The sequence below is a fragment of the Biomphalaria glabrata genome, chromosome 8, assembly GCF_947242115.1.
Source record: "Biomphalaria glabrata chromosome 8, xgBioGlab47.1, whole genome shotgun sequence".
Taxonomy (NCBI): domain Eukaryota; kingdom Metazoa; phylum Mollusca; class Gastropoda; family Planorbidae; genus Biomphalaria; species Biomphalaria glabrata.
The window spans coordinates 45231501-45243577 of NC_074718.1; the positions used below are offsets into that span (position 1 = coordinate 45231501).

Here is a 12077-nt window from a genome sequence, read left to right on the forward strand (position 1 = left end):
AAACCAGAAACAGTAACAACCTCACACAATAAGAGATATCACAAACGAATAACTCACCCCAAACAGGGGTCCAAAAATCCCACCGAACAATAAGTCCGAGAAACTAGTACAGACTATAGATATAAGCCTAACAACCTTTAACGGACCAACACACCGTCCGCTCCAACCAACCTCAGAAGGCGAACTGCCTCATGACAAAGAATGACAATAGATGTCACCGGACCCTGTGACGCAACCAAAAAAAAAAACAATTCAAAACAAAACTACAAGGCACTCTCGCCCCGTACAAGTGATACGAGTAGAGGAACAAAGACAAACAAAGCAAAAGACACTACACGACACCAACCACAAACACGCTGTGGTGAAAGTCTTTGTTCATTATGGATGTATCTTTTTATTCCAATGGAAGCTTTTTTTTTTTCTGTACACATGAAAACCATTTAAGGGTCGCGACCCTTGAGACTGGAATTCCTGGCTTAGATTCGGTCTCAGTAGAGCATTTCACCAGACTCTTTGCCAGATGAGCCAATGACTCTTTGCCAGATGAGCCAATGACTATTTGCCAGATGAGCCAATGACTATTTGCCAGATGAGCCAATGACTATTTGCCAGATGAGCCAATGACTCTTTGCCAGATGCACCAATGACTCTTTGCCAGATGAACCAATGACTCTTTGCCAGATGAACCAATGACTCTTTGCCAGATGAGCCAATGACTCTTTGCCAGATGCACCAATGACTCTTAGGTAAATGAATGAATGACTCTTTGCAATATGAACTTGATGCTGTGGTTTGTTCCCAGGTGTCTGCTCTGATTGATACTTGAGGGTTAAAGTTTCTTGTTACATCACGTCGGTTTTGCCTTCGTTTGTCCAACAGACAGACATTCAGTTTGACAAGCATGAGACTAGCCAAGCCATTGGACTCGAGACAAAAAATACACCTTCTCAACACAATCGTCATTCCAACTGCTACATATGCATGTGAGACGTGGAAGTCATCTGTCAATTGAGAAAAGACTAAATGTGGCTCAACAAAGATGGCTGAGACGGATTTTGGGAGTCAGTTACACAGACCGGGTCTCAAACAAGGAAATCCTATGCCGAACTGGGAGTCGAACACTTAGTGAGGTTGTGACTGAGCGTCGCATGAGGTTTGCGGGACATGTTCTACGTCAAAATGAATTACGCACACCAAGAGTTGCGATAACATGGAAGCCAAAACGAGGAAAGCGCAAACAGGGACGTCCTCGTATTACTTGGCGACACACCTTCATGGAGGACCTCAGAATAGTGGACACCAGGTGGGAGGAGGCTTCAGACATTGCCAGTGACAGATCATTATGGAGACAGCTTGCCGCCCAATGCGCCGAACGGCGCGGGAGGACCTAAGTCTAAGTAAGTCTAAGAGACAAAGTCTGAACAGTAAATAGTGGAAGCTTCACAAAGAATCAGTGACATAGTATTACTAGTCAAGGGCTACAAGAAAGCGCTTTGTTCTAACAAGAAAGTGATGCCTTCTTCAAGAAACTTTCTAAAGAGCTGGTCAATGAAGACGGAACATCAGTGAGATAGAAGACGAAACATCGGTGAGATAGAAGACGGAACATTGGTGAGATAGAAGACGGAACTTTGGTGAGATAGAAGACGGAACATTGGTGAGATAGAGGTATTAAGTTACTCCAAGGGTGGCACTTCCTATAGTCCACGTAGAACAGGGGTTCTCAACCTGTGGGTCGCGACCCCTTGGGGGGTCGATTGACGATTTGCCAGGGGTCGCCTAAGACCGTCGAAAATATGGATTATATTTTGCCTATTTTTCTATTGCTGTATGTGTGTGTGGGGGGGGGGGGTCGCAGCACAGTGGGGGATTATAAAAAGGGGTCGCCGAGTCTAAAAGGTTGAGAACCGCTGACGTAGAATAATAAATAATAACTTGGTTTCACCAACCCTTATAGATTGGACTCAGCAACCCTTATAGATTGGACTCAGCAACCCTTATAGATTGGACCCAGCAACCCTTTAGATTGGACTCAAAAACCCTAATAGATTGGACTCTGCAACCCTTATAAATTGGACTCAGCTACCCTTATAGATTGGACTCAGCAACCCTTTATATTGGCCTCAACAACCCTAATAGATTGGACTCAGCAACCCTTATAGATTGGACTCAGCCACCCTAATAGATTGATCTCGCCATGTTTATCAGGAGCCACCATTAATTGGTCAAGAAACTTTGGATATCAACATGTTTTTGTATACACTCAAGTCGTTGTAATTCTAGAGCGAGCTCTTGTCTACGTGGCTTGTTTGGGTTTCATTGCCTTTTGACATTACCTCAATCTGACCCAATAACCAAATCACAAATCTCTGTGTGTTTTTTTCCCCTTCCCCCGAATCACCCCCCCCCCCTGCCCCCGGCCTTCCCCTGCTATCTGTTTGCCATGTTTACATATCTCATTACGTGAAGCAGCTTGTACGAGAAATGTTCTAAGGCCAGTTCTAACGAGTTGTGCTCATCTGTCGCTGGGCTTCTGGAGATTTAAACGCCATCAACGTAAATGAGCTTGTGTATAACATATAGTTTTTTTTTTGTTTGCGGGGCATTAGCATTTCACGGGATCCACTTGAAGTCTCATCTCTCTATCTCTTCGTCTTTTGCCTTCCCACAGAGAGAAATCTCTCTAATGAATGTTTGATCATTGCTTTTGATTGGCTCTCAATACTTGTGCCACTTATCTGCCCCCTTGATAACTCTCCTGAACGCAGAAACACATACACTCAAACTGGAAAATGTGAGTATTGGAGATTAGGGTTTTAGGACCGGTGCGACCGGAAGATGAAAGATGTCGGAGGATGAGCGCGCACTGCAGACGACAAGCTCAGGAAGTAAAAGTAGACTGTCTTCTGTCGTGGAGAGATCCTTATTGTTCATCACATCTAAGTGGCGATATTAGCTTTAGAGGTGAAACTAAAGAATGAATCAACATGCATTATACCAGCGGTTCTCAACCTTTTAAGCTCGGCGACCCCTTTTTACAATTCCTCACTTTGCCGCGACCCCTCCCCCCTTACACACACACAGCAATAGAAGAGTAGACAATAACAATCCATATTTTCGATGGTCTTAGGCGACCCCCGGCAAATCGTCAATCGACCCCCAAAGGGGTCGCGACCCACAGGCTGAGAACGCCTGCATTCTACTATAGAATAGCATTACAAGAATACAATAGTGGTTAAGAGAGGAGAGTGTTGACAAAACGGTCAAGCATTGTTCAGCGGACTCGAACCACGGAACTACGACTTTGCTAGTCGAGCAGCGACACTGGTACCAAGGAAACAGCCAGCAACTCCTCCCCCCTTTCGCCTCCAAAGTCGTTGAAGTCAGTAGGTTATCTTGACCCGGAATCCTGTGTTCAGGTGTTAGCTGAGGTCCTTGGTTTGAGTCCTCGTCAGAGCTTCTCTCGACCCCACCCTGTAAAACCACTATTGCTACAGAAACGGCAAACTCGACACATAATGAAAACTATATAGGCACGTGGAATGTAAGAACCCTGAATCAATGCGGTAAACTGGCCCAACTTTTAAGAGAGTTTGACTCTTATCGGCTGGACATCCTTGGGATCTGCGAGATGCGGTGGATCTCAAACAAGGAAATCCTTTGCCGAACTGGGAGTCGAACACTTAGTGAGGTTGTGACTGAGCGTCGCATGAGGTTTGCGGGACATGTTCTACGTCAAAATGAATTACGCACACCAAGAGTTGCGATAACATGGAAGCCAAAACGAGGAAAGCGCAGACAGGGACGTCCTCGTATTACCTGGCGACACACCTTCATGGAGGACCTCAGAACAGTGGACACCAGTTGGGAAGAGGCTTCAGACATTGCCAGTGACAGATCATTATGGAGACAGCTTGCCGCCCAATGCGCCGAACGGCGCGGGAGGACCTAAGTCTAAGTCTAAGTAAGTCTTCTTTCAATAACTATTCTACTTAAGTGCTGCTACTATATGGTACTTTTCACGATTATTCTTCATTTCACTAGGTCTGCATTTCATTAGGAGTCACTAGAGAGAAAGTTGGCAATGGAATATTTGTACAGATTTAGACCGTGGTAAGACCGTACCACTAAGATTAGAACATCTTCTGTCTGGCTGGCTTTTTTTCTTTAGTCTTAATTTCTTGGATTCAACGTAAAGGAGGCCAGGACTTGGTACATTCAACGTAAAGTAGGCCAGGACTTGGTACATTCAACGTAGAGGAGGCCAGGACTTGGTACATTCAACGTAAAGGAGGCCAGGACTTGGTACATTCAACGTAGAGGAGGCCAGGACTTGGTACATTCAACGTAAAGGGGGCCAGGACTTGGTACATTCAACGTAAAGGAGGCCAGGACTTGGTACATTCAACGTAGAGGAGGCCAGGACTTGGTACATTCAACGTAAAGGAGGCCAGGACTTGGTACATTCAACGTAACTGGGCCAGGACTTGGTACATTCAACGTAAAGGAGGCCAGGACTTGGTACATTCAACGTAAAGGAGGCCAGGACTTGGTACATTCAACGTAAAGGAGGCCAGGACTTGGTACATTCAACGTAAAGGAGGCCAGGACTTGGTACATTCAACTTAAAGGAGGCCAGGACTTGGTACATTCAACGTAAAGGAGGCCAGGACTTAGTACATTCAACGTAAAGGAGGCCAGGACTTGGTACATTCAACGTAAAGGGGGTCAGGACTTGGTACATTCAACGTAAAGGAGGCCAGGACTTGGTACATTCAACGTAAAGGAGGCCAGGACTTGGTACATTCAACGTAAAGGAGGCCAGGACTTGGTACATTCAACTTAAAGGAGGCCAGGACTTGGTACATTCAACGTAAAGGAGGCCAGGACTTAGTACATTCAACGTAAAGGAGGCCAGGACTTGGTACATTCAACGTAAAGGAGGCCAGGACTTGGTACATTCAACGTAAAGGAGGCCAGGACTTGGTACATTCAACGTAGAGGAGGCCAGGACTTGGTACATTCAACGTAAAGGAGGCCAGGACTTGGTTCTTTCAACGTAAAGGGGGCCAGGACTTGGTACATTCAACGTAAAGGAGGCCAGGACTTGGTACATTCAACGTAGAGGAGGCCAGGACTTGGTACATTCAACGTAAAGGAGGCCAGGACTTGGTACATTCAACGTAACTGGGCCAGGACTTGGTACATTCAACGTAAAGGAGGCCAGGACTTGGTACATTCAACGTAAAGGAGGCCAGGACTTGGTACATTCAACGTAAAGGAGGCCAGGACTTGGTACATTCAACGTAAAGGAGGCCAGGACTTGGTACATTCAACTTAAAGGAGGCCAGGACTTGGTACATTCAACGTAAAGGAGGCCAGGACTTAGTACATTCAACGTAAAGGAGGCCAGGACTTGGTACATTCAACGTAAAGGAGGCCAGGACTTGGTACATTCAACTTAAAGGAGGCCAGGACTTGGTACATTCAACGTAAAGGAGACCAGGACTTAGTACATTCAACGTAAAGGTGGCCAGGACTTGGTACATTCAACGTAAAGGAGGCCAGGACTTGGTACATTCAACGTAAAGGAGGCCAGGACTTGGTACATTCAACGTAAAGGAGGCCAGGACTTGGTACATTCAACGTAAAGGAGGCCAGGACTTGGTACATTCAACGTAAAGGAGGCCAGGACTTGGTACATTCAACGTAAAGGAGGCCAGGACTTGGTACATTCAACGTAAAGGAGGCCAGGACTTAGTACATTCAACGTAAAGGAGGCCAGGACTTGGTACATTCAACGTAAAGGAGGCCAGGACTTGGTACATTCAACGTAAAGGAGGCCAGGACTTGGTACATTCAACGTAAAGGAGGCCATGACTTGGTACATTCAACTTAAAGGAAGCCAGGACTTGGTACATTCAACGTAAAGGAGGCCAGGACTTGGTACATTCAACTTAAAGGAAGCCAGGACTTGGTACATTCAACGTAAAGGAGGCCAGGACTTAGTACATTAGCAGAATATTAACCCACACACATAGACACAGCTTGTGGGTTTCACTCTATTTGTCTGCTTTCTCTTGTATATCGCTATAGTCTATTTCTAGAATGTTTAGTTCGTCTCTTCAAATTCTTTTCTTGGTGTGTTCTAGAATGTAGAAACATTTAAGCACCCGACTTAACGCCTTTGTTAAAAGACTTAAGACGTCTATTTAATGCCAGGCTCTGGAGTCCTTTCACTAGTGCTGGCTTAATGCCTCATTTAGGTGTGTGTGTGTGTGCCACCGCTTTCAGAGATGTAATCATATTTCATCGTCCCACTCCGCGTGCAGCAAGCTTGTCTCCCAGCCTTGCTCCTGTAGGGAATTAGATCACTTCATTGTCCCCACTCACTTTTTCCTCTAGTCATCTTTCATTGACAACTTTCTTTGACTATGTCTTTCCCTGCCCCCCCCCCTTTTTTTTTCATCCTACTTAGACTACCGATACTCACTCCCCCCCACCCCCCATTTTTATCCATTCCCCAACACCGGGCACCTCCTCCCCCCCCCCCCCCCCATCCCCCCAAAGTCTACTTAAGACCAGTGATATTCTCTCTCACTGGCCAGTCGAAATCTGATAAATGAACGCTCCTCACAGCTGTTATCAGAGATTAGGATTTCTCGGCTTCTCAAACTCTGGTCTGCGGGTCTCTTTCGGCCTCTCTCAGATAGCTTTGATTAATTTAAAATGCTTTTCTTTAGAAGAAAAAAAAAGGGAAACTATCTAGAATGGAATTTTATCTTTGATAGTTTTAATTTCCTTTATATTTTTTTTCACCGAAACTTATCTAAAACCTGTGTCTTATTTAAACCTATAAAAGTTCTAACGGAATAATTCTCACAAAATTCTAGCTAAAAAAAAGTGATGTTTATGTTGTCCCAGTACATCCTTACTTGGATTAGATTCTATGCCGACAACACTATTTGTTTTGTGTGGCCAAAGGTGTCTTTAACACTATTTTTGGCCCCCAAAGGTGTCTTTAACACTATTTGTTTCTGGTGGCAAAAAAGGTGTCTTTAACACTATTTTTGGCCTCCAAAGCTGTCTTTAGCACTATTTGTTTTTGGGGGCCAAAGGTGTCTTTAACACTCTTTGTTTTGAGTGGCCAAAGGTGTCTTAGTTTGTACGGTCGTCAACACTCTTTTGTTTTGAGTGGCCAAAGGTGTCTTAGTTTGTACTGTCGTCAACACTCTTTTTGTTTTGAGTGGCCAAAGGTGTCTTAGTTTGTACTGTCGTCAACACTCTTTGATTTTAGAGTCGCCAAAGGTGTCTTAGTTTGTACTGTCGTCAACACTCTTTTTGTTTTGAGTGGCCAAAGGTGTCTTAGTGTGTACTGTCTTCAACACTCTTTTTGTTTTGAGTGGCCAAAGGTGTCTTAGTGTGTACTGTCGTCAACACTCTTTTTGTTTTGAGTGGCCAATGGTGTCTTAGTGTGTACTGTCGTCAACACTCTTTGTTTTGAGTGGCCAAAGGTGTCTTAGTTTGTACTGTCGTCAACACTCTTTTTGTTTTGAGTGGCCAAAGGTGTCTTAGTGTGTACTGTCGTCAACACTCTTTTTGTTTTGAGTGGCCAAAGGTGTCTTAGTGTGTACTGTCGTCAACACTCTTTTTGTTTTGAGTGGCCAAAGGTGTCTTAGTGTGTACTGTCGCCAACACTCTTTTTGTTTTGAGTGGCCAAAGGTGTCTTAGTGTGTACTGTCGTCAACACTCTTTGTTTTGAGTGGCCAAAGGTGTCTTAGTGTGTACTGTCGTCAACACTCTTTGTTTTGAGTGGCCAAAGGTGTCTTAGTTTGTACTGTCGTCAACACTTTTTGTTTTGAGTGGCCAAAGGTGTCTTAGTTTGTACTGTCATTAATTACCATAATACTTATCGCTGCCTACAGCAAGCTCCCTGCGCTATGGTGCAATCTCTTTAGTGGACATGCGTGGGGGGGGGGGGGGAAGGGAACTGTTTCCTTGCTGCCCCCCTCGGCACACTCAGCTCGGCTGGTTTCTGTCACTCAGCCACACATCTGATGTAATCCAACTTTTTAACTTATTTCTCAAAAGTACTAACCCTGTTTCCACCACCATTCCTCTTAACTCTTTCTCTCCGTAATTATTTACCACCTTCTGATGGAATCAACGTTTGTGTCGTCGGTCAGGAGAGAAAGAGTTAAATGAAACGATTGTATTATTTATTTTATTTTATTGTTCAAACGTTTTTTAAGCGTTTCGGAGTAATCAATGACTTTTTTTTTGGGGGGGGGGGTCATTGATCGATATATTCTTTGCGCAACGTTAAGTGTGTGGACGATTAGCTTGCAGGGTCCGCCTGCGTGTTTGTGTGCATGACACAAACTCCACTTAGCTTCTCGAGATACTGCCGTGAAAGATAAAAATAAAGGAAGTGTTGATAAGCTAGGCATTTTCAAATGTAATTTTTGTCCATTTTCTAGCACCGTGGAACCAAGTCTGTTTGACTTGTAGCACAGTCATTTTTATTTAGTTGGCAACTGGGATCTTTCACTTTGGCGTCCTTGACCTTATTTAGTTTGTAGATTTAGATCAAAATCTCTCCCCCCCCTTTTTTTTTTTCTCTTCGTTGTTTTTTTTTACGTTTATCTTTATCGCCAACACATTTTTCAATATCGCTTTATTTTCTTTTATTCTGTTGCTGTGTGTGTGAGTGTGTTTTGTTGAATGTCAACCGGATCTTACAAAACACACAGTGTAAACAACGAGGAGATAACTGAGTTGAAACTATCTTGACCATCTCAATGAGTGTCCAAAGTTTGAGGCGAGCAGTGCATTTCACGTGAACGGTTATAGCAGAGCAACAGAGTCAAGGTCGTTTCTTTTGTCTTGGCCGTGACTGCGTGCATTGAAACTTAACATTGGTCTGAATCTCTCTCTCCTCTCTCTCTCTCCCTCTCTCTTTCTCCCTCCCTCTCTCCCTCTCTCTCTGTCTCTCTCTCCCTCTCTCTCTCTCCTCTCTCCCTCTCTCTCTCTCCTCTCTCCCTCCCTCTCTCTCTCTCACTCCCTCCCTCTCTCTGTCTCTCTCTCCCTCCCTCCCTCTCTCTCTCTCTGTCCCTCCCTCCCTCTCTCTCTCTCCGTACGTTTGATCTGGTCACAGTTTGTTATCCTATTGGGCCATTTTTTGCTTCCCTCAGTGACAGCAGCGGCCGAGATTTGTTTGTCAGACTGACATTTCAGTCTTGTCTCTGATGACCTCATGCTGGCCTTGATACGACGGATATTTTTAGCCTGCCTTCTCTAAACCTCTCACCCATCAGCCAGTTCACTTATCACCTCATGTGATAACACCCGACTCACACTCCCCCCCCCTCCTAATGTAATTGTACCCCCCCACTCCTTTTTTCCCCCTCTACTCTTCCTTTGGTCGTCTGCAAGATTTCCAGTTGGTAGACCGGGTGTTTTGAGATGTGCTTCATTGAAATTAGCGGAACCTATTTTGTGATTGATAACTATTGCTATTTCGAATCGAACTACTAATTTCTGGGGCGAAAAAAATTAAAATCTATTGTTTTAATACAGAGGCGCGGTGGCTGAGCGGTAAAGTGCTTGGCTTCCTAAACCGGGGGTCTCGGGTTCGAATCCTGGTGAAGACTGGGATTTTTATTTCGGAATCCTTGGGCGCCTCTGAGTTCATCCAGCTCTAATGGGCACCTGACATTAGTTTGGGGAAACGTAAAGGCGTTTGGTCGTTGTGCTGGCCACATGACACCCTAGGCCATAGAAACAGATGACCTTTACATCATCTGCCTTTTAGACCACAAGGTCTCAAAGGGGAACTTTAATTATTGTTTTAAAACTTAGAAAATAGAAAGAAAAAAAACAAACAAACAGAAAATATTGCAATATTTTGGTTCCTACTTAAACAATAACTCAGAAAATAATGTGAATGGTCAGTTTTGTTCACCATATAGACACTGGTCACTCAACAACATAGTTGTATGACGAAGAATAGTTTTGTCATTTACAAGATGAGAAAATAAGAATATTTCTTCATTGTTTTTATTTTATTTCATATAAATAAATCTCACATTGATTGTTAGTTTTGTGGGCGGCACAGTAACACTCTACGGCGCAGAGTCACTGCCTCACTGTCTCTACATTGGCGTTGTGGCTCTACTAGTGGATCGACTAATCACCGATAGTGCCTGTAGTTTTATAAAATCACACTGAGACTCCATCTTAGGTCACGTGTCTACTAGGGAAATGCAAATAAAATACTTTTGATGATAAAACATACATGGGGGGGGGGAAAGAATGACCAGACATGTTTCTACGTTGTAGGATGGAGAATCTACACCAGCGGTTCTCAACCTTTTATGCTCGGCGACCCCTTTTTACAACCCCCCCCACTCTGTTGTGACCCCCCTTCCACACACACACATGCAGCAATAGAAGAATAGACAATAACAATCCATTTTTTCGATGATCTTAGGCGACCCCTGGCAAATCGTCAATCGACCCACAGGTTGAGAACCCCTGATATACACATACGTAGTGACAACAACTGGAGCTTCAACCATGTAGACAATGTCGCACTCCGCACACATGATTGTAAGACCACCAGGGATGTAAGGTCAGATTGGTCAGCAGAATATAAAGTCCATGAACGCGAATACTGGAGCTGAGGTGTGTTGTCACAATGGTCGTGACAGATTTTCATGACACTGCCAGATAGAGGGCGCTGTTCAAACCCTGGTAGTGTGCGGCTTTGATTTAATTCAAGACTGAATGCAAGAGTCTCTGGGCAGTGGTTACTCTTCAAAGTTGGCTGGTGCTCGAGCTGTCCTCTGCGTGGCTTTGAGATCCCTCGCTGTAAGCCCTGCACGAGCAGAGCTGCTTGGCCCTCGTCTTCAGCTTTTGCACTGCCCTGTGCACCACGTCGTCGCTGCAGGCAACCAGGTGAGGGTACACGATGGTCTGGATGCTGGAAATGGCCATAGTGCACGGCAGGATGTTGAGGAAGGCGTGAGGGCTGAGTGAGAGCTGCAGCGTCAAGGTAACGAACACTGGCAGCATGTTGAGCAGGAAAGCCAAGCACATGAGTAGGCTAAGTCGGGCCAGCTTCTGGTTCTCTGACTCGGCCTCGCTCGGGTCGCTCTGTGCGCTCTCCAGTGTCGGCATGGGTTCATCGTTGCTGGAGGATTCGTCCTTGAACGCCAGGCTGGTTGGTTTCTGCGGGACAGTATTTGAAACCACATGTATATTAGTTTCTTTATGGAATGATTCCTGACAGTTCTGTGTGGCATTAGGAACATCTAAGTCGTGGTTGGGCTGGGCCTCGTCGTTCGACACCATAATGACCGGGGGTGGCGGGACGGGCGCACTGCCCGCTTCTTTCTTTTTGTTATTGTCTGTGTTGACCGGCGTGTCTTCCTTCTCTTCCTCCTGCTTGAGTGAGAGCGGTTTCAACGGGAACAAGGGTTTTGGGATTGCTGTCTTTGCAGAGTCCGCTGGAGGCTTCTTGGTCAGGTCAATGTCGGACTGGAATGGAGCTTCTTGAAATATCTTTGGGTTCTGGAGCTGGGCCTGGAGGGCGGAAATGTCCACCGAGAACTTTCGGACGTAGTTGTACTGCTTGGCTCTCGAGATTGGGTCCGCGGGGGTGGACGCTGCGCTGGTGGAGTCATTGATCTGACAAATGGTGTGACGCCTGCGTCCTAGAACCTGCAAAGATACAAGTTAACATCAGTTAACATGGAGCTCAATGCGGGGACTATGACAACCAAATAAAGCGTTGTTATAGCAACTAAATAGAAGCGTTGTTATGGCAACTAAATAGAAGCGTTGTTATGGCAACTAAATAAAGCGTTGTTATGGCAACTAAATAGAAGCGTTGTTATGGCAACTAAATAGAAGCGTTGTTATGGCAACTAAATAGAAGCGTTGTAATGGCAATTAAGTAGAAGCGTTGTTATGGCAATTAAGTAGAAGCGTTGTTATGGCTACTAAATAGAAGCGTTGTTATGGCTACTAAATAGAAGCGTTGTTATGGCAACTAAGTAAAATATATGTGCTGT

At 45.0% G+C, this 12077-nt stretch overlaps 2 protein-coding genes across 2 annotated transcripts in view; one reads left to right on the forward strand and one right to left on the reverse strand.

Moving 5' to 3' along the window:
* Positions 1-12077, forward strand: part of LOC106067158 (arginine--tRNA ligase, cytoplasmic-like) — a 109962-nt gene that overhangs the window by 38339 nt on the left and 59546 nt on the right. The gene's annotated exons all lie outside the window — the stretch shown is intronic.
* LOC106058242 (uncharacterized) overlaps positions 10044-12077 on the reverse strand; it is a 32167-nt gene continuing 30133 nt past the window's right edge. Inside the window, exon 3 of the mRNA XM_013215621.2 lies at positions 10044-11724. Coding sequence (XP_013071075.2) covers positions 10819-11724 — 906 coding nt within the window. The 3' untranslated portion in view covers positions 10044-10818. The remainder of the gene's footprint in view (positions 11725-12077) is intronic.